The 23,082-nt window shown below is 41.5% G+C and overlaps 1 protein-coding gene and 1 non-coding gene across 2 annotated transcripts; both read left to right on the top strand.

The window, feature by feature from the left end:
- Positions 1–484: 484 nt before the first annotated feature.
- Positions 485–11,997, top strand: LOC132989580 (uncharacterized; the record flags this gene model as incomplete). The annotated part of the gene is made up of 8 exons (XM_061057275.1): positions 485–1,380; positions 2,387–2,611; positions 4,200–4,358; positions 7,360–7,431; positions 7,536–8,732; positions 9,125–9,244; positions 10,742–10,791; positions 10,875–11,997. Coding segments are annotated over exons 1-8 (3,564 nt in total), but the record flags the coding sequence as incomplete, so codon positions are not given.
- Positions 11,998–22,714: 10,717 nt separating this feature from the next.
- Positions 22,715–22,786, top strand: trnae-cuc (transfer RNA glutamic acid (anticodon CUC)). Its single transcript has one exon. It is a non-coding gene; the product is annotated as a tRNA-Glu (tRNA).
- Positions 22,787–23,082: the final 296 nt, after the last annotated feature.

Here is a 23,082-nt window from a genome sequence, read left to right as displayed (position 1 = left end):
ACACAGCCAACAGAAAGGCTGAGGACAATGAGCACTACACTCTGAACACAACTCTGACTGTGTAAAAAAAACATGGGCCTGGATGGGAGATGGATGGATGTTCAAGGTTCAAGGTTCAAGGTCAACTTTATCATCCCTGAGGGGCAATTTGCTTTACAGCCAGCATTGATTAGAAAACAACTGAAATACACACAATTAACTCTAAAATACATTCATCAAGGGGGGAGGATTTACATGATGCTGTTAAGGAGACCACAGTAGTTGTAGAACGATCTGATGAAAATGAATGAAAAGCCTACTTGAAATATAGCCAATTCATTTTCCTCAGTAACTTATAGTTAAATTATTTATTCAGGCTAGCTAGGCTAAACATTGTTGTAGTTTTCAAAATGTATATATATTTAAGACGTCATTCCTAGACCTTATATGAAATACGTGGGAAACAAACACTTTATTTTCTGAGTAATTTCTAACGGTCAATGGGGTGATTTTATTTTGGAAATGATGACCGGAAGTCATTAACAAACTGAATTAGTCCTCGTGTCTGCCTGCTCAGCTGCCTCCTCCTCTCTGTGTGTTTTTTGGAGGAGTTTCAGTTTTCAGGATGGAGGAGAGGAACCAGTCGGATCTCGTCAGTGCGCTGTGAGCTGCAGAACTAAAAACCTGTTAACGCATCTGTGGAGTTTGTATGATCCTTTTTTTTTTGGCTGAAAAGTCTGTAACCTACAGTGATATTCTTTGAAATTGTTCGAATCTGTGAAAATGAGTAGAGACGGGGACAAGAGCGCAAAGACTTCTCTCCGGAGCCAAAAACAACCCCGGACGCAGCAGCAGGTTTCTGTCCAGCAGAAGAAGAAGAAGGATGAACTCTCCAAAGACTCACAGTCAGGGAACGACATTGGAAAGGAGATTAAATCAGCGGGATCGCTGGGGAAACGAGCAGGGAAAGTGTCGACAGGTGCCACGGTGGATGGTCAGCAGAGCCCTGCTGCGCAGAGGAAACTCTCCGACGCCAGTAACGCTTCAGAGGACCTAAGCAAAGACTCCGGCTGCTTGTCCGGGAAACTCTCCTCCTCCGACAGCAGCTCAGAGATCTCAGACTGCACCTCCGAGGGCAACAAGCAGGAATCTCCGCGCTGCATCAACGAATTAAGCTGGGTAGACGGGAGAGCTTATGTGAGGCCGGACAGCGAGAACACAGGAGACGCAAACCCGTGCGTAAAGGCAGCAGGAGATCCGCGCGCCCTCCAGCCGCATGCTGGAGGAGGACTCGGTTTGTTTGACTCCTCAGGGACATTTCTGGAGCTCATGATGGGAGAGACAACCGATGATCTTGTCCGGGAGGTGGACGATTTGAGATCAGAGAACGAGTATTTGAAAGTAAGTATAGCCTATACTTTCTAAAACTCAAGCTGCATGATGTTTGCATGGATTATTCAGTTTCCCACATATTTGTATGATGGCTTGTGTGTTGTTTCTCTGTGAGATCTATAAAAGGCCTTCAGACTGAACTGCAGAGGGATTTTCTGTAAATGCTCCTGTCAATCTTCATTAGAGAAGCCAGGAGAAGGGAAGGGAAGCTCTGAGGCAAGAAGCAATAGTCAACATTTACTATGTTGAAATGGGAGAAAACCCATTGAAACAAGACGGGAATCATTGCCTTTGTTACTGTCACACATAAAAAACAAGACTTTACTCTACAGCTATAAGTTCATTCATGTAATTTTTGCCTTACATGGGCAGACTCCCTTCAAAGGGTTTAGATTTGTTTTGTTTATTATATTCATTATGTCACTGTTCACTATTTTACTGTTTTCACAATTTATTTTCTATGAGGATGCATGATAGTTTTTAGTACTCCCCAAAGATGACATCACTTTGACATCATCAGGGCAATACTCAGATTTGTAGTCTTAAGCATCAGCTGAGGCTGACTCCAGTTACAAGTGACTCATAACACCTGTGATATTATCAACATTCAATTTGCTGGTGTATTAGTAAAACCAAACACCTTTAACATGCTGGATGTGAAGAATTATTAGAGTAATCCTTTTTATGTAAGGACTCAAAGTTGGACCCTTTTCTTAAACCTGTGACAGACTTTTATGTTTGCAATAATTTTAGCGCCCCCTATGGACAAAGTGGTACCTATTATCTTTCGCTGATTTTGTCCTGCACATGTCTGACTTTAGTGAAAGTCTTGGTTCGTTTTAATTCAGTCAAATGTAGCGCTCATTCAGAATATCATTAACAGAGAATGCAAAAAAAATGTTTCTGCAATTGGTTTTCACTTACCTTGTGTTCCAAAGATAGTGTTATGCATTTGAATTTGAATTTCCTACAAAGATAAGAATTACTATGTGCTGTTGTTTTTTTTTTTGTGTAGGATGAGGTGGAGGAGCTCCGCTGTGAGATGCTGGAAATCCGCGACATGTTCCAGGAGGAGGAGGTGTACCAGCTGCAGGAGCTGAGGCTGCAGCTCGAGCAGGCCAACAAGACCTGTCGCATCCTGCAGTACCGCCTCCGCAAGGCCGAGCGCCGCAGCATCCGGGTAGCTCAGACGGGTCAGGTGGACGGGGAACTGGTCAGGAGCCTGGAGCATGACATTAAGGTCAGACGTCATCTTCACTTTCATCACAGTCCCTCTGTCTGTGTGTGTGAGTGATCATGTGGTGGAAAAAAAAAAAAAATCACTAACCAACCACAACCAATAAAAGCCCCTTTCTCGAAAATCACAGCAGTTCCAGTTTCCAACATCAAAGTGAAGATTTTGTGTCAGTCCCACTAAGCTTTTTCTCTTCAGCTCTCTGAACAGTGATTGGGTTGTTCTTAAACGCTGAAGGACTTTAATCATTTGACAGCAGCCTGAGTCAGAACCGCCTGCATGCCGTAAAAACCTCCCTGCTGCTTTTTTCAGGGCCACAACAATTTCATTAGTTTGAAATGTCTTCATCATGCTTCCTGTTTGTATTTTTGTCCTGAGACGGTGTAATTATGTGGTGAGTTGTTCACCATGAGTAGAAAGCACACAAGCACAATAAACCTAATTAGGTCAATAATGAGACTGTGTGGTGGCAGTGAGAGCGCGGCTGTGTGTGGTGGTGTTAAATTCCCAAAACTTTCCCACCTCTCCCCCTCTAACCCCAATCCAGTCATGAATTCCTGTCACAAGCTTTTCCTTGTTAAGTCTCCCGTTTTTTTTTCACAAACCAACATGCTGTCATAACATCGTGTTCATGAATATATCAAGGACCAGAAGATTTCTTCACAGCACTTGATTGGCCCTTACCTGGGGGGCCGATCAGGCCGAACATGTGCTAGTTGCTTCTGAAATGACTTCTTCATAGAAATTCATTTAAAGGCTACAAAACTATTACTGCACCAAAAAGGCTCCTATTGATGTCAAAGAGACATGGTATTGCCACAAAGACAAACAGGATGACCACTAAAAGATACAAACCATACAGAGATGCAAAAACCAACTGAACCAACTGAAAAAACACACAAAAGTAGCACCAGGAGACATTTTTTTAGCACAAAGAGACTCAAAATGAATATCGATGGGCAATAATACAAAAGATGCTAAACTACTACAGATAAAGAAAGACCACAAAGATGACAACTGAGAGATAAAAAGTAACAATAACCATGTGGTATTAGGTTAAAACGTAAAAAAAAAAAACAGCCATAAAGAAGCAACACAAGCAAAAAGTCCACAAAGGGATGAAACTACGAAACTATGAAACTAAGAGGTGTAAAATGACCACAGACAGATCCAATGCAAATAAAATAATTTAAATACGCCAAAGAGACTTTAACTACAACGAAAGTTAAGTTATGTAGTTTCAGTAAAATAAAAATAACTAGAAAGTATTTAAAAATGACTAGAGGTAGATACAAATAACAAAAAGTATGTAAAACTGCCATAAAAAGAGGGAAAAGGACTCTAACGACAACCAATATTAACAGTAAGAGACTCTCATCTTGTACTTTGTGACAAAAATGACCACACCATGTAAAGGGACAAAAGATGATGAAAAAGACAAACTACAAAGAGACAGAGGAAGACTACAAAGAGTCTTGGTGTCATGTAGGAGGGGTTTGGGACCTTTATGTTTCTGTTCTCAGGGGGCCCACTGTCTCATAATGTGTCCATTACTGGAGCTACAATAACCTGCTGAATTTGGCTTTGTTTTCAGGTTGCAAAGAGCGTCTCTCTGCGGCTGTACAATGAGCTGGACGCCGTGCAGAAGAAGAACTCTCAGCTGGAGTGGGAAAACGAGGCGCTGCGGGAGAAGACACAGGAACTAGAAGTGGCCAAACAGGTGTTACAGGCCGAGGTGGAGAAAGCCAGAGAGGTGAGATATAAAAGCAGAACGTCTCAACATATGAAGGTGTCCCTGCCCTTCAGTCAAAAATGATCACACTTAGTTTAATGTCAGGAAAAAGGGTAGAAGTGAGTGCTGCACTGGGTCAAAAAATAGAGGAATCAGGTGCTCTTCAGGAAAAGGGGACAAAAGTCAAATAGCTAATAAAAAAGTTAGACTGTCTAGAAGTGTGGAGAGGCGGTCTTAACTGAAAGTCTGAGGCACTCTGATGTCGAATAAAAATCCTTTATTAGACAGGAAAGTTTTTCCCAGTGCACTTCTGCTGAAAGAGTATCTTTCTACATCTTCGTCCAGCAGTTCCACTTTTATAATGGATGAAATCTTGACAGAAACATAAGCTGCCGCCATCCCTCTGCTCAGGAATCCTTCACCACATTTCTGCTGCTACACAGCTGCACCCATCCCGGCCAGTTGTCCCCTTGTAAAGTCAGGTGACACACGACCCTGGTGGGGCTCGATGATACGAGGGGAGGAGGGCACGGCCAGCAGCTGCCTGGTGCCACGGCGAGGGTGAAGCAGCCTGGTATGCTGAAGCCTGAACTCCAGGCGCAGCTGATATCCTCAGCTGAGTCTACAGAGAAAAGGGAGTGAGGGTGCGAGAGATTACAAAAATAGACTCTCTCTCTCTCTCTCTCTCTCTCTCTCTCTCTCATGCTGTCCCCCTTTCTGCTTTTATTAAGCTAAGCTAAATCTGGATCAGTGTGTATTATGGCATTCATAAAGGCTGTGAGCATCAACATACTGACCTACAACCATCCCCTTTTGATGCTTTTATCTAACAGTGAACACCACACCCTGACAGGTTGAGTTTCTAGTCCACCTTTTGTTCGTGCGGCCTCCTCGTGCCTCAGGAGGCTCCCGTGATAACGATTGTGCACTTCTAATCCAGGTTTCGGCGCTTTGGCATGATCTCAGTCTGGGCTACTCATCAGAGACAGCTGCTAGTCCCTTTGATCCCAACAGGGAAATCCACTTAGATTACCTAATCTAGGAGCACAAACACAGTGTAGATCCATGTGAAGAAGAGAGAACCTTTTCAGGCACTGCGGGAGATAAAACTGGATTTTCTGTGAAGCTGTTCGAAACACAAAATGCCTGACGATGCTTCAACACTTAGGAAAGTAAACAGTTAGAAAATTCAAAAAATCTTATTATGATTAGCAACACCATTTATTTCAAATACCCTTTTCATTTTGATCATACCTATTTTTTTACAGTTCAGGTCACAGTATTGAGATTCTCTGCAGCCCACAGGCCCACTGACCTTGAAGTGAAAAGACTCTAGCCTGCAGAAGATGGCTATTATTAACAAAGTGACATCCTGTCTAGTGTTTATGAGCGAGACAATGCTGCCAGACAGCAGCTAACATTCCTCTCATGCTCAGACTCAACAAAGAAACTCGGCCATGTAGAGAAGAGAAGATTCAGGCATCTCAGAAAGAAGCAGACGGGAACGATTGAACATTTTACATTCTGTTAATTCTCAGGGGGAAAAAAAAGTGTTTGACTTTGAGTGTCTCTTTCCAGACAAAAGTTAATAACAAGATCATTACCATTATCTAGCCTGTCCCATTAATATGAAGCCAAATGCTGCAGCCGCTTAGCTTAGCTTAGCTTAATTTAGCATAGATTAGCTTTAAGACTGGAAACAGGTGCAAACAACTAGCCTGGCGCTGTCCAAAAAGTACAAATAATATTTAATAAACAAAAGTTTTATCATTTTAAATGTTAAAATGAGCACATTATATTTTGCTTGTTTGAGCCTCACCAAATAACAACAACATTTGAAGGGAACTAAACTTCAGAAAGTCTCAGCTCCCTGTCTAATATAAACCTGCACATAACCTTATGGAGTTATAAAAAAATGTTTTAACACAGAAGGTGTCACATCCTTATTAGAGAGCTCTACAGGAGCTAGGTGATTTCCTTCAACAGATTCAGGCTAGCTGTAGGTGATGTTTATGCTAAGCTAAGTGTCTCCTTGCTTTAGCTTCATACTGACCAGGCAGATATAAAAGTCTATATTCCCAATGATGTCTCAGCAAAAAGATATAGACATGTATCTTAGTGAGCTTGAGACATGATTTAATTTAGGTCTCTGTTTAGCCAAAGTTATTTAGCATAGCACAATGTGTTTCAATGTGACGCTAATGGCAGCAGCAGGTTAGCTTAGTTTGCATAAAGAATACAAATTGGGGGAAGAGCTCACGTGGCTTTTCTGAACTTAATTTAATGACATGTTGTTTGTTGAAGTTAAAAAAAACTGAAGTGAACTAATTTCCAGGAAGTAACTGATCTCTGCTAAACACTAGTTCAGCCATATAAACTTGTAAAGTAAAATAATAATGATCATGCTTTAAAAGCTTTATCAGAACTCAGCTGCTCCAGGCTAGCTGTAGCTGGAGTGTATGCTAAGCCAATGAAAGTGTCTGATGCTGTAGCTTTATACTTTCTTTATACTTAACAGACATTCACAAGGATGGGTGATCCATCAGCAAGACATTTTTTACTTCTTTGTAAGTCAAAATATAGGTTGTCAAATAGCCTAGCAGTGGTTATGTCGTGTCTTTGTGTACGGAGGCTATAGTCCTCATCGCAGCGGCCGTTGCTTCAAATCCGACCTCAGCCCTATGCTGCATGTCATCCTCCACTCTCTCATCCCAATATTTCCTCCCTCTCTGGATCAGTCCTACCTAATAAAGGCAAAAAATCCCCCCAAAATAACTGAAATAATACACATAGAGAGAAATGTATCCTGATGAGATTTTGGCATGATTTCATTAAAGTCTCTATTAAGTCAAAGTTGTCCAGTGTTGGCTGCAAAAATGTCTCAGAAGCTGTAGCAGGACTAATAAATCCAGACAGTTAATTTGCTTTGAGAAAATGGCTCATCAATAACAAGTTGCTCAGTGGATCTGTTTTGTCTTGTTGCTCAGTTGATTCACGTCTTTGTCATATTTTTACTTTTCAGGGCACTCTGAAAAAGAAGAGCATCCGCTCAGCCGTCAGCAGGGCTGAGAAAAGGCTCTCTCAACAGATTGAGGTATGTTGTTCATGTTTGATTTTAAACGTAGCTGCACCTATGAACACATTTACATGCAATTTATCTTTGTCAGAATAATATTCATTTGTTTGTTTGTTTTCAAGCCGGATGACAGCGCAGATCTCAGGTGCCAACTCCACTTTGCCAAAGAGGAATTAGCTCTCATGTGCAAGAAGCTCACCAAGCTGGTATCAGAGAGTGAGGCAATGCGGGAGGAGCTGGCCAAATACCGCTCAGCCTTTGGTGACGTAGATGCCAACGTGTTGCCCGAAGGTAAACGACACTCGGCCCGTGCCAGGGAGGCCGAAGTGAAAGTTCACCTAAAACTGGTGGAAGAGGAGGCGACACTCCTGAGCCGGCGGATTGTTGAACTTGAGGTGGAGAACCGGGGACTGCGAGCTGAAATGTGTGACCTGAGAGAGAAAATAGTAAAAGCAGGAGGAGGTGGGGAAGAGGAAGAAGAAGAGAACCGGGACGTGGGGGAGGAAAACATGTCAGCTTCCACACAGGCGAAAAACAGAGAAGGAAGGGATCAAAGTTTGAAAAAAGGATGCAAAACGTACGAGAAGGATGCAGAGAAAAGTAAAAGTGACGAGAAATCTTTGCGTGGTAACAAATCACGGACCGAAAGGACGACGGCTGCTTGTCACATGACCCGAGAAGGTCCTGTGGGTGGTGAGTGGGACCCGTCAGACACTCCTGATATTGAAAACAAGAAACTTGACGGAGATCTCAAAGGTATGACGGTAAATGACTTTGAAACTCTTCTGGCTCTCAGAGATCATTCCTGCATTTTGAGTTCGGCCATCCAGCTCCTGATGCCACCAACAAAAAATGGCCACTCGTCATCTCCTTCAAGTGCGTTTAGCTCTCCAACAGAGACGGACTTGAACGGCAAGGCTCAGAATATGTTCCCCCCGGGGCCTTTGAACGAGGCTTTGGAGCTTCTACAGGCCATGCTGATGGGATTCATAGGGAGACTGGAGACGCTTCTTACAGGAGAAGATTCGGGGAAACTCTCAGTTCACAAGGAGAGACAAGCTTTGGAATCCAACTCCTTCTCCTTTCTTTCTGGAGAAAGTCGAGATGGTGACGCGGATGCATTGAGTAAGCAGGCGGTGGTTGACGATCTACGCACCACAGAGGTTAAAGAGCGAGACAATCAAACGGGACCGGCATCTTCCCTCCAGTCAGACCTCATCAGCAGCTGCAGGGACCCAAAAATGCGCCTTTCGTTGCAGATTCTGTGGATCGTTCATCAGTGGTGTCAAGTCAACGGACCTGGAATCGAGGGAAAAGAGGTATTCTTATCACAAGTTGTGTTTGTAGTCTAAGAGTTTCTTAACTTAAAGCTCCTGTGAGGAACTTTTGGTGTGCGTTGATTTTGGCGCCACCTGTGGACAAAATTATACATCTTTTCTCTTTGCTTGTTTTGTCCTTTTTCATGTGTAAGCATATAAACGTGTTTTTTATTTTTTAAACAAAAGATCTCATACTGCTTACATTAACTCTCAAATGTACCAGTTATGGTAATCTCTGTGTCTGACACCTACACCACTGCAGTGGTTTCTGGAACTTTATAATAACAATGAAGAAGTAATTTATCTCGTGGCTGGTTGTCTGTTTCACAACCTGGTAAAAACTTCTCATATGAGCTTTTAATCACTAAATATATCCGTTTGTTTCCATTCAGGGTAAAGACAAAAGCGTGTCTGTGCTGCGGGGATTGTTGCAGGACCTCAGCACAGAGCTCCAGGATGATCCAACATACTTTGGCAGTCAGGCCAAGGCCACTCAAGGCAAGACAGCTGAGGTAAGGATAGTGTTTACCCGTCCAGCTCCTCCCTGCTGTGTGGGAGTTTGTGTGATACAGTGGGATGTCCTGACGATGATCTGTCTCCCTGGCCACAAGTGGTCGTGACTCTCGCTTCAACAGGCATCATGTGAAGACTCATGCCAGAGTATTTAGGCTAATCTCTTGAAGGGGCTGCAGCCAAACAGGACACGCATGTTCAGATGTACTGCATGAAAACACGCAGCTGATCCACTGCATTGTCCAGACTTAATACGTCGCGGTTCATGGTTCAGAGATGTAGCTCCTTATACTGCTGCTTCACCTTGTCGCTCAGATGAAAATTAAAAAAGGAAGTTTCATTGCACGTCAGATAAGACATGTAATCTGTCATTTGAGTCTTTGCCACTGAAGGGTTTGTGCGCCTTTTGCACAGCACGGCTCGAGATCTGCTTTGAAGAGAAGGATTAATTTCTTTAATGGTTGTTTTTACTCCTTATCCCACTGGCTAGACAGTAATCCCTCCTTTCCTCAGAGGCACGACTAGTTTGCCTTGAAAAATGAAGACTCCATAGTATCATTTCCAAAACTCTACTTTTCTTTACTGGATGTCCTCCATTGTTGCCCTTTGTTTGCTGCGTCACGTTCTTCTTCTTTTGCGGGCTACACATGCAGCTATCACCGTCCAGCTTACACCCCGCCGACCAAGTAAGAGAACAGTTAGCTGTGGAAACTCGAGCAAGATCAGGGTTTACAGCACCAAACCGTACCAAACTGCTGAACCCAACTTGTTTTTGAATATTTATTTTTGCTGTCAAAATGGGCATTTTTAATATGGCTGTTAAACGGACTGCCTTGGCTTTTGCAGGCAGCTTCAAGTGGCCATTCGTGGAAATTCATTTTGAGCAGCTTCAGTGTTGGCATTGGTGTTTTTTTCCACAGAGATTTCTGATCGTTCAAATGATCTGAGTTGGTTTTACGTCTAAGTGCCAGACAAACAAATCCAATAATGACGCCTCAAATAAACTGAAGAGTATTGTTCAATGTTATTACGCTCCTTCCTTAATGGTTAAGGTCTCTTCTATCAATGCAAATATCTTAAACCTCAGACAACTACATCGGCAAGTGGAAAGCTGTACAGATGGGTTTCTTTCTCTTTTAAGACGTAAACACAGAAGAACGCAGAGTATGTACAGAATTAGACATATTTCGACCTGATAATGGTGCTATAGCAACAGTTAAGGAGTCACCTAGGTTATTACTATTCACACAAGTGTCACATTTAGTCATTATTTAGCCAATAGACTTTGAGATATTTCAAATATACACCTCATGTTTGTAGTAAAAACTGAATAAGAGTATCACTGAATATAATTGGATTGATCATCTGGCGAATGTTTATTAATAAAAAATCATTTCACTCAATGTTTCTTGAGATTCTGCATAAAGTTCTGGATCTATATGTGAAGTTCATTAACATGTCATGACCAAAATGTGTGTGCTGTTCTCTTTGTTCAGAAGACCATCAGCAGTGTCTTTCATGATAAACAACACTCTGAGGCTGACAGGTCAGTGTATTCTTTATGTCTTGTTTACTTTGATCTCTAGGTCTCTTTGGTCATATTTCATGTACCACCCGCTGTTTTCACAGGACTTACAGCTCAACGTGGAGAAGGAGACAGTTTCCTCCACTCAGCTGCAGGAAGAAGAACTGGTGCTATGTGTGCCAGGAGGCCGCCCATCTGGACCGAGAGGACCCGGTTAAGACGTGGGACCATCTAATCATGCCGCTCAGCTTCCCTGATCTCGACTTTGAGCAGATGTCCCTGGAGAGGAGCCACACTGCCCCAGAAAAGTCGGCCTTCAGAATCTACTACAGCCCCCCGTCGGCTCGCAGGGTCCAGCTGGCTCAGCAGCAGCAAAGCCCGGTCACAGACGGAGAGTCTTTCAACTCAGCCTCTCCCTGGTGCACGCCGCTAACCTCCTTCTCCCAGCTCTGCCTGGGCTCGGCTAATAACTTGAGTGACGACATGAAGGAGATGACGGCGAGCTGGAAGCAGGCGGTGCAGAGCAGCTCGCAGGAGGTGAGAGAGAGACTACAGGGGCGCAGGCAGGAGGGGGCCTGCTCGTGCTCTCAGACCCACATGAAGCCTCAGATGGTCAGCGTGGGGCTGCAGACAGACGGGACACACGGGTTAGCTACTTCAAGAAGCAGTCCATCCAGAGTCCTCAGCCCCTCCCTGCTATCCGCCCGCTCTCACCACATCTCCAAGTCACTAGATGGGTCACCAAGCAGAGGGGAGCGGTCCAGAACCTCAGCCTCCTCACCCAAGCTGTACAGGAGACACTCTGCGTCCAGTGTGTCCTCTCCGTCCTCATCCACAAACTATAGCTCCTCCTCCTCCTCCTCCTCCTCAACTCAGTCTACCTCAAGAGACAGAGCACTTTGGAACATGACTCATCAAAGCCAGACCGGCCTCTCGTGGTCCCGACAGAGCAGCCTCAGAGGTCAGAGCCAGATCTCTGTCGGCAGCACCAAGCCTCCCAGCAAATCCGCAGGAGCGAACCGTTACGGCATGGTCACAGAGTTCTTGCGCCGGGTGAGCGGCCGGGTGGACAAACCGGCTCCAGGATCGGCGCAGAAGACGAAGAGCGGGCCGAAGAACCTGGAACGCGTTCCAGCGAGACCCCCTGCCGCTCCGCTGCACAGGAACGACAGCGTGACCAGGATCGTCAACCAGAGGTTCATGAAGCAGAGAGAGGAGGCTGGACGAGCGCAGAGGGAGGAGAAGGGGGGCGGTCTGGGCCCGAGTGTCCGACACAGCCAGAGTAGCGCCACCTCAGAGGTCAGTGGAACAAATGTGTACGTCTGTCACACAGTTCTGATACCTTAAAAACACAACTTCTACTAAAACAACATGTTTTCAACAGTGGATTAACTGACAGAATCACCAACTTTATATAATCATTCTTTATAGACAACATGTAGAGATGTGAGTGTAGAAAAACACATCTATAAATGATTACATTCATGTCAGCTGAACTCCATTTAGCTGTTTCAACACCATGGTAGTCTGAGCCTTTTATCTCAATGTCAACGTCGTGCATTTACTTGGACACCTTTCTAGAACAGAGACGATGTTAAAGTAAGAAGTGAGTCTCCCCGGCTTTTCCTGCTATGACAAGTTGAATATACCGACTTAAGTGACATCACACAAGGCGATGCATCAGGATTCTCTCTGTAGCCTTTAGTCCAAATGTGCAGTAAAATTGGTAAATGCTCTAAATGGACTTTACTTAGAGGGCGCCTTTCTAGTCTTCTGACCTCTTAAAGCACTTTGACACTACATGTCACATTCACCCCGTACACACACATTTACTGATGCAGAGGAGGCTATACAATGTTTATACAAAGTGCCCTTCAGGATTCACTTTTTTTTTTATTAGGTGCAATAAAGTGACAAACTGGTGATATACAAATGAGGCACAAAAAAAACAAACTGACAAGGTCTGGACAACGACTCCAAAATACAGTAAAAAAATAAAATAAAATAAGTAAGACAAATGAAGACAGCAAAATAAGACATCAGTAGACACACATCAGACTACGAACAGAAAAACTACAAAACTATATGAAATACCTAAGAAAGGATCCAAAAAGTGAAAGAAGCGATAGAGAGAGAGAGAGAGAAGGGGAGGGAGAGAAGGTGCTTAGTAAAGGGGACTTGAGAGGTGGAAGAGAGTTGAAGAGTTGAGCAGTGGTATGTGTTGAATTTGTTGATGTTAAACAATGTTGTGGTGTGAGAGGTGAGAGTTTGTGTAACGATTATGTTTTAGCGGAAGTTGACTGCAGCCGGGGTTTGGGGTATTAATTATAAGCATTAACTTATTACGTTCACATTTACACGCCAAGAACGTGTCTTCCAGAAGAGCTTGGATTGACAAACTAACCTTCTGAAAGTAAGACGACCAACTCCACCTCCGAGCCACAGACACCCCTAAACTGTGTTATAGATTATAACTCATGGGGTTTGGGGTGTCAGACAGCCCAAAGTCAACGACACACCTCGGCCATTATTGTGGAATAATCCCCCCCTCCCCCCCACCTCTCCTCCCATCATTTCCTGTCTCTCTTCAGCTCTCCTATCAATAAAGGAAAAAGTGGGGGCGCTGGTGGCGCAGTGGTTAGTGCGCACGCCTCATGTATGGAGGCTATAGTCCTCAAAGCGGGCGGCCCAGATTCGGATCCCACCTGTGGCTCTTTTCCCGCATTTACAGTCTATGGTCATTCCCCACTCTCTCTCTCTCTCTCTCTCTCTCTCTCTCTCTCTCCCTGAGTTCCAACTCTATCCACTGTCCTATCTCTCCATTAAAGGCCCAAAAATCCCAAAAATAATCTTTAAAAAAATAGGCCTGAAAATAGAACTTGGGAAAAAATCACGAGTCATCATGAGTTTGGTCATGAGATGTAACCGCCTCCTTTTTTTAACCTTTATTTTACCAGGCAGAATTGCTTGAGATCAAATTACCTCTTTTTCGAGCAAAGGCCAAAATGGCAGCAGCAAAAAAGAAATATAAGACAAACCCAAAAAGAAAGCACAGACATGAGTAAAAGAGACAAATACAGTCCTTAACTACCAGAAATCAAACATGGCAACAGAAAGGCGAGATGATACACTTGAGCATGAGCTCCAGCATGATAACTTTAATCCACAACTAGCTATTTATGTATGATTGATACTAAACATTTGCTGGCCAGTAGTTCTTAAATGCTTTTTATTGTTTAAAAATGTAATATGTGGCTGGTTTTGGACCACTTGCTGGACAAAAACAAAAATTCTAATGATGCCAAGTTGGGAACTAGAAACTTGTACTTGTTTTCTGATAACTTCCACACTAAATGTTTGCTTGGTTACCTGCAAAATATTGCAAATTGATCGTTAAATCAGCTTTTTTTGTAATAGGCCCAGTAAGCCTCACATACTGATACCATACTGAATTTAATCTCTGTTCGTTTTTTTTTTTATCTCGTGTAATTCCTCTTATCTCTCGTCCATCTCTTTAACCAGGACAGAAACGACGACTGCAGCTCCGGCAGCACTTTGACCTTCTGCTTTGCTCGTCCGTCTCGCTCCGTCCAGAGACAAACATCAAACCAGAGCAAACTCCCCCATCACAGATACTCTCCTCCAGCGAGTGTGGCTGGAGAATCCACCTGTGAGTGAGCGGGCGGGCGGGCGGGCGAATCAGCAGCCACAATGATCCTTTCATGACAGCTGAGAGAGCGGCCAGAGCCGTGATGGAGGAATTCAAAATCTAATCTTCAAATGTAAACACTGCTGTGATGCAGGATGGTTGAACTGGGAGAACTGGTGGACTGTTTGTAGGATTTTTTAGGAGAGCTTTAAAACTTGATGCTTTCTTAATGGTGCAATTCAAACTCATCCTCATTCACAAACTAGCATTCTCTTAATTTCTATCAAACCAAATCCTATATTTACAATGTTTAAACTTTATGTAAAACTGATTATGCACTTATATTTGTGAATTGCAGATTTTATATTATCTTTGTAGTTTTTTGTAGAGAATATCCTCATGTTTTGTTGATTAAACTTCTCAAATCGGATCAAATTGCTCTGTTGTTCTTCAGTCTGACCTCTTTTTCTCTGAAGTCTGTAGCTGCAGAAACATGTTTACTCTGCAGGATCAGAATGGACGGGGTTTTCTGCTTGTTGCGTCACATGCTCAAAGAGGAAAAAGTAACTGCTAAGTAGTTAATAAGATCAGATTTCCTCGCGTGTCAGGAGCATCATCCCCGTGCCTGTCTGTCTAATTGTCTTCACTTTCACCGTCGCTGCACGACAGCAGCCAGCACATCAGAGAACAGCACTTTGTTATTTCTATGTTTGAATAAACCTGGATATACAGTTTTGACTCACAGTTTGAGAAGACGGCACAGATTATCTTTGAGCAGATCAGCTGAAAACACTTTGTCTCTCCTCACAGTGCTCAAGGACGAAAGGGGGGGGGGGGGTCACACAATCACTTGGTGTCATGTTTCTGCTGCAACACGTGGTCATCCTCTAATGTTACACACACACACACACACACACACACACTCACACACACACACACACACTGTGGGTTACCTCCCTGTGGAGAGTCCTGTTTTCAATCATCAGTTTCACATAGTAAGTGAAAAGGTGAAAAAATAAAACGTGCAGAAAAGAGATAAAAACTCTCCACTGGTTTTATTTCTAAACGTACAATTTAAATATAATACGATTAAAGTGTAATACTGTCATTCTCAACTTTTGTTTAAATTCTGGGCTGAATAAAAACATGTAAGCGACTAAGCCACCGTGTGTTCACAGTTAAAAGATGAAAATTTAGAACAAGGGCAAGATCATGACTCACTGTGAGATGAAACAAAGTTTTTTTTACAGTCTATGGAGGGAACACATTTCTGCACTGCACACTCACAAACATCGACGATGTAAATCTTACAGGTAAAATGATCATCTTCCATTGTTCTAAGGACATTGTTGAATATTTATAAATTGATCTAACATGTTGCTGTACACATAAATGGTTTGATGTTTACAATGATATGTAGATTTAATGGTACTGGAATATTATGAGGCTCTGATACGTCACAAAACAAACTGGATTTGTTCTTCAACAATACGTTGCAATAATAAATACGTAATGAGACATGTTTAGGGATTTCTGGTCTCATCTGAGCACATCTTTTGTTAAGATTATTATCTGCAAAGTTTTTAAAAAGCAAAGAAAGTCAAATGACCTGTGTTCAGTTTTGGTGTGCGTCAGATAGCTGACCTGTTTTTCAGATTTGTGACGAGGTTTATTTCAGCTAATCCAGGCAGCAGATTATCTGGAATAATTCTACTTCCTTAATTTTACTTTAAGAAGCAGAAGAATGTTGTCAAGCAATAAAGAAGCACTTAACCCTTCAAAGTTATAAAGACAAAATGTCAAACTTGTACTTGTCAAGAAATACATTTGAAATTAACTGAAAAATAACTTGTTATGTAGAGTGCAACTTCGCGGAAAATATAGTGAACCGTTACTGAATAGTGTAAAAAATATAATGGAGTATAGAGTACGTCAAAAAGAAAATATTCGACTAAAGTACGTGACGAGTTTGTAAAGTAGTTCTTGAGTTAACCCTTTATAGAGCACTCATTGAAATTCCAAAATTCAACCTTAGAGTGTTATTAGCGGACAAAACTTTATTTCTGTTGTAAAATTTTTAAAAAATGTTCAATCAACGTGAACAAAGTTACCGTATTTGGTTCCTTTCCCTTTAGTGACTCATTGGCCTTGGCTCATTTTCTGTGAAGAACATATAACAGAACACATTTTCAATGACCACACACTGTACACCCCCCTAAACATTTATATTACATACAGGATGTTCGGGTCCAACGGGACTAATTAAAATGTATAAATATATATAATATACTGTATATATAAATAAATAAATATAGCTTTGTCAGTGTGGTTCCTTATCACAACTGATCAAAAAATGGCCAAAAGATCTTCTCAGAGGGCCTTGCAATTGATTTTGGTAAAGCGAGAAGAGTGTGTGTGAGGATCACATGTCTGACAGTGACTTTGAAGAAGAGGATGAGATTGAGCATCAGCCAGTTCCAAAAGGTAAAGGGCAAATATTAACCATATATGTTGTTTATATTGCTTGTAATTGGGATGAAGTCAACATCTGTTGAGTATTTTAACATAAAATTTGTTTTGTTTGTGTTGAATTAAAACCACAAAAGTGCAGCAGGTCCACCAGACCCACGAACACTGGCTGCATAGCTAAAATATGAACACCACAGAAGGGTTAATATTTCTAGAAATGGGTTAAAATTATCTCTGAATCACTGTATAGTGTTATAAAAACCTTTGGCAACATTAAAACATAATGTCCTAAGTTGTATTGCTTTTTTTTGTCAAGAAAATGCTGTAAGTACGAATTGTTCAGTGCATCGGGCATATGTTCAAAAATGGACAAATCTAGTTAACTCTAGTTTTTAAGTGAACCGTGAAATCACTTAGCGCAACTATCCAAGTCTCTGCTGATTGGTCAAATGCCACAGTAGCGGGATCTGTGACGTAGGGTGCTCTCTTCTGATTGGCTGAGTGAGGACCACATGCTTCTCGACCTTCCTGAGGTACAGCAGGGTGGCCATATGTAATGCGTGCGGAAATTACCAAAAATAGTCACTTGCCCGATATTAACTGCTCATAGGATCGCACACAAAATCATGCAGTACATAGTCTCACCTGAGGGGGCGCTGTAACCACAGCTCTGCTCGTTCTGCCAGGTGTGTTCCTTCTTTAGCGACATTTGTTGACTCATAATAAAGCCACATATGGAAGTGCTCCTCCGCCCTTCATGTCGGATATAAGTGGGTTAATTTGATCATAAATAGGACTTTAGATGGAGTCTGTTTTCTCCAGGTTTGACTCTTATGATTTTGAGTCTGATCGGCGGTTTCAGGACGGACTGAAGAGTTTAAACAACACGGACAAACTGCTGGATATGAAACTGTTCTTCTACAGCAGGTATGTAAAGTCTGTTTCTCTGCAGGTTGAGCTTAATGTGTTTTTAATGGTGCGTTCACGTGGTGTCGGACACACGCACATGACCGCCTGCTCAAGTCGGAACAACAAAAAATGAGGTGCCTGACTTGTCATAACATGGGGGGGCAAATATGTTTTACTAATGTTAAGAGACTTTTTTATGAATTCACGTATTGCACATAACATTTTTTGCTAAAATAAAACTCATAACAGAGACATAAGAAGTATTTAATGTCAACACTTAAAGAGTTGTGATTTACCGTTTTTCATTGAATGAGACATTTTTTATTTTCAACAATTGTACAGCTGACACTTGGAATAAGCTGGTACTCTAAATAGGAAACAATTAGTTCAAAGCTGTTGAACCAAACACAGCTTTTGTTTCATTAATTGTTTGAATTTTTTTATTTATTTTTTAAAGTTTGTACTATTTAAAAAATAAATAAAAACAAATCAGGGGGGACGAGACAAAGCTAAAAAGATTTCAGGGTAAATTTCTTCACACCCTTATTTTTTACTGGTATGGTATTACATTTGAAAAACATACACATTTAAACACGTTCACATTTATGTGTCAGGTTTAATTCTTCGAATACAACTTTATTTAAACTCTGTAATGGCAATTTTCAATTTTTGTTTCCTTTGCTCCAATTATTGCCATTAACACACAGGTGGGGGTGAAGTCTTACACAGGTGCAAACAATGAGATTTTCCAGCCGGTATTAAAGTTGAGTTGAAGGTTTATTGAAGCGACTTGATGGAGATATGAGAACAAAAAACAGCATTTCCAGTGAAGCCAGTAGAATGAATGAATTGTAGTTGGTCCGAGTGCTGGTCTGAAACATGAATGCCGGTCTGGTGAGAACTGTCTGTGCTCCCCCCCTACCTGAGCCTTCCCTTTCCTGTCACCTGTGCCACTATATATATATACACGCCCCTGTGCATTCAGTGGAAAATAATATATTCAGATAAATCTAATGATACAACATGCCAACGATAAACACAAAATCCTCCTTAACTTCATGTTGCACCACAGAAGATGACCCTTTCTGCCCTCTCTGTCATCACCAGGTTTGTGGAGCCGATAGACCCGACTAGCTACAAACAGCGAAGCTCTTCTTCTTCACGTCTTGTAACCCCAGTGGACTGCAGGGTTCAGCAGCTGGACCAGAGGACTTTTTCAGATCCGGACTCTGATATCAGTGAAAACCAGACAGCTGAGATGGAGGTGAAGCCGCTTTCCTTTGCAGAGGTAATGAAACTGGTGCAGGAGGGTAAAGAAGTCCCCGGAGTGAAACAACTGGACGTGAAACCGACCAATCAGAGTCCCACACCTTCTCACATGGACAGGATACTAAAGCCCTGGGAATTATCATCAGTTTCCAAATGAACGTTTCACTCTTTATAATACTGTGAACTTAAAAATCACATTTTCATGAATAAAAAATCAGTCTACATTTACGTGGCATTATCAAAACTACGATTGAGGTTTGGTTCGGTAAAGTAATGGAGGAGCAAAACGTTCTCAAATATACCACAGATAAACTTCACCTGACATATGATGAGTCAAAACATCAGAGATATTCTTCAATAGAGTTGAAGGTGGCAACACTTCATAGGAACATATTGTGATCTATACCCCTCTACATTTATGAACAGCTCATTCTTTTAATTAAAGAAAACTTCATGAAAATGCGCCATGAACATTTTTAAAATACAACCTTCTTCTGAAATGTTTGTAGCATGTTGTTGAAATCATTACACTTTAACCTGCTGCAACATGAACGAAGCTGCACGTGAATGCATCAAGTTTAACTCCATCAGTGAAAATGTGTTTGTTATCATGAGAGCTGGTTGTATTGTAGACAACCTCACAATTCAATCCTAATAAACAACTAATGCTGTTTTGATCATGAGCAATTAAACGACCCAGTTTATTACATTAACAGTTAAAATGTCCTGCAAGAACCTAAAGCTGTTTTGTGATTACTGAAATACTTTGAGTTTGTTTCCACCCACTTGAGCGTCCAGTTTTGTCCTGTATTGACGGCACAGTGGACAGAATCTAAGTAATGACCTGCATTATTTTTTTAACCTTAAAGGTCTGTTTAGATATGCTTCACAACAAACCTTTAGTTAAAAATGCTTTTGAGAGATGTGCAGGAAATCCCTGAAATGCAGCGTTCAAGAGCAGCCGGCTGTATCGTCGTTAATGCATCTGAGGCCAGTTTAACTTCATGATTTAAATAAGGGCTCACATGTGGACAACACGCACTGGATCCAGTAGTTTGATATGTGTTGGTTGTTTCATCTCATGAACCAGATTTTCTTGTAAAGTGTCATTGTCACTGTCTGATATCAGATTATGATGAAGAGATTAAACAGTCAATTTTCCTCTGTATGGACCCAATCATCTCAAACATCTGCAGCTGTGAGCCACTGTCCATCCCATCATTCAGCCTTTTACTGAATTAAATTGGAGAATACTGACCCCTTGTGGTGAAATGTATTATTGGCATGCTAAATACCCTGATGTAAAACCTTGACAAGCACTCCAGATTTTCTTTCCATCAGCTGATGATGCATCAACACTGAGCTCATTACCACATTGACTTAAACAGGAGTTTGGTTGAATGATCGATTCTGATTGGTTACAGTAGGTCATTTAACTCCTGATATTGCACACGTCCTTTATTATTAACCTTAAATTGAACTTAATTCATAGTGATTTTAAGAAGTGGCCATAGACACTCTTTGTCTTGACTTATGTGTTATTACTTGTGCTTAAGCAACAGGACCTGACAGAAATGAAAGAAATATAGTTATACAACAACAAAAAAAACATCCACCTGAGTCAAACATTTTATTCAGTTCATCCTAACATGACATTAGTTGTTTCCACAGACGAAATGACCAATGCATCGCCTTTATATTTCCAGACATCACTTCGTTATTTCCTAAGAAACAAACACACTAACAGTCTGAACAATCACACAACACAAACACATCCTAGGAGAAAAGTTTGCTTAGGTCTCGTGCCAAAAAAAAAGGAAACCAAAACCGAAAATGTACACGCAATGTTAGCACCGTTAGCTTAGCACCATCAGGAATCCTAAACAATCAACCAATGAGGTAAATGATCTGACGGTAACATGTGGTCAGACACAGACAGTAAGATTCAGCACCACGATCAGAACCTCCAGGCAAGTTAACATGATCCATTTGAACAGAGATATAAAAAACATGTTTGTACAATCATCATCTAGATACATGTGAACAGTAAGAGAAAAATAGAGTCAGTAAGGTTTAGAGAATAATAAACACTCATGCAAACTGATTTTATCGACCACACCAGACTGCTTATTCTTCACAAAGCAAATGTTCTTATTACTGTGAAGTATGGTTGTCTTTGTTTATTTATTATTCTTCTAGTGCTGCAACTAACTAAAATGAATTTGTGATTATTCTCATAATTAATTGATCAATCATTTAGTCTCTAATATGTCCAACAAATGTGAAAAATGCTCACCACAATCTGTCAAAGTGCCGTCTCAAAAAGGCAACATTTTTTTTTTTATCAACCACAAGTCCAACATTTAAAACGTTTAGCTTCAAAGTAAAGCAGCAAATTATTTCATCGAGGACACTGAACGACAGCAACAGGCAAAGAAATGACCAAAACTGTTTCCTTTTATCACCTTTGAAGCTTTTAAAGGAAACAAGTCTCCCACATTAGACACTGTGCAACATGTCAAAGTCCGACCTCTGCATGATGTTCTCAACACGCTGGAGTTAAAATATATATTTAAAAAAAAAACTCATCGTCAGTTCACATAATGTTTTTGGTTTGGTTAAACAGTTTTCATTCAAAAGAGGTCAAATGTGCAAACCCAGTGAGGTTGTTCTGGACTAAAGTCGCTGGTGCACCACAGTAAGAAAAATGTTATTTGGATAGAAAGATTGGTGAATTAGCTCATAAAAGTCCAAACAATCAAATTAATTACAGCTAACAGTGAACATGATTAGATCAGTCTCAAAATCCCTGTAAAGATTATACAATAAAACAATAACAAATCATGTAGAGAGAAAACAAAGTCAACAAATCTATTCGATTCTTAAATAAATACAGGATATAAAAAGTCAAACTGCAGATTTTTAACCAATAAAAAGTGTTGAGGTAGAGACCTAAGGTCTGGACCATGAAGCAAATTCATCAGCTCTCTTTGGGTCACCTGGTTTCACTGAGTAATCCTGAATGCATCATGAGGCTGGCATGTGTATCTCATCATTCAGATAGAAAAGTTTGTAGTCCATGTTGGTGTCACTTTGAAGGTTTCCACCATATGTGCAGTCGTCTAGAAAACCAGCATTTAGCTGCTTTTGTCTCGTGATGAACAACTTTATGAAACATTAAAAAAAACTTTAAATGTTAAACCTGCAAGCTCCACTGAGAGAAGCCATTTGAACAGACACTTGGTGTTTTGATTTATGTCAACTTTGATCAAATATTCATTATCTTTGAGCTCCGTTCTTGGACTCCAACAAGTCCTGAGGGATTAATATGTCCACTATGTTTACTAGAAAGACCCTGATGGTGTCTGTGTCTTCTGATGCTGGTCATGCAGTAAACAGGCAGTTGTTTTATCTACCACAGCCTTAAATGAAGAACCAGAACATGAAACAATAAGCTGAAAGAGGCTAAAACACTGCAGAGCTGTGACATCAGAATAACATTTTAGCATTAATATTTTATTGCAATAATTAAAAAAGTGTATCCAACTTATAAGTAGCTAAAATCAACATACATTTGGCTAATAGTTTTGTTTCTGTTTATTAAAAGCCAGCATGTTTATGATGATCATGGAAGGCATTGGAAGGCATTCCCTGGTGGTCTAGTGGTTAGGATTCGGCGCTCTCACCGCCGCGGCCCGGGTTCGATTCCCGGTCAGGGAACTACCTTTGTGGGCGGCAGTAGCTCAGTCTGTAGGGACTTGGGTTGGGAATCGGAGGGTTGCCAGTTCAAATCCCGGCACGGACCTAGTCCGGAAATTGGTCTGGTAGCTGGAGAGGTGCCAGGCCACTGCCAAGCCACTTCCCTTGAGCAAGGCACCTAACCCCCCCCCCCCCCCCCACAAGCTCAGGAGCACCCACTGTGGGCAGCCCCCCCACTCTGAAACCTCTCCATTAGTCCATAGGATCCTGTTTGTGTATTTCAGCTTATGTTTGTGTAGCATGTTAACTAGACAGAG

The sequence above is a fragment of the Labrus mixtus genome, chromosome 15 (genome assembly GCF_963584025.1).
Source record: "Labrus mixtus chromosome 15, fLabMix1.1, whole genome shotgun sequence".
Taxonomy (NCBI): Eukaryota; Metazoa; Chordata; class Actinopteri; order Labriformes; family Labridae; genus Labrus; species Labrus mixtus.
This window is presented reverse-complemented; position numbering and strand designations above follow the sequence as displayed.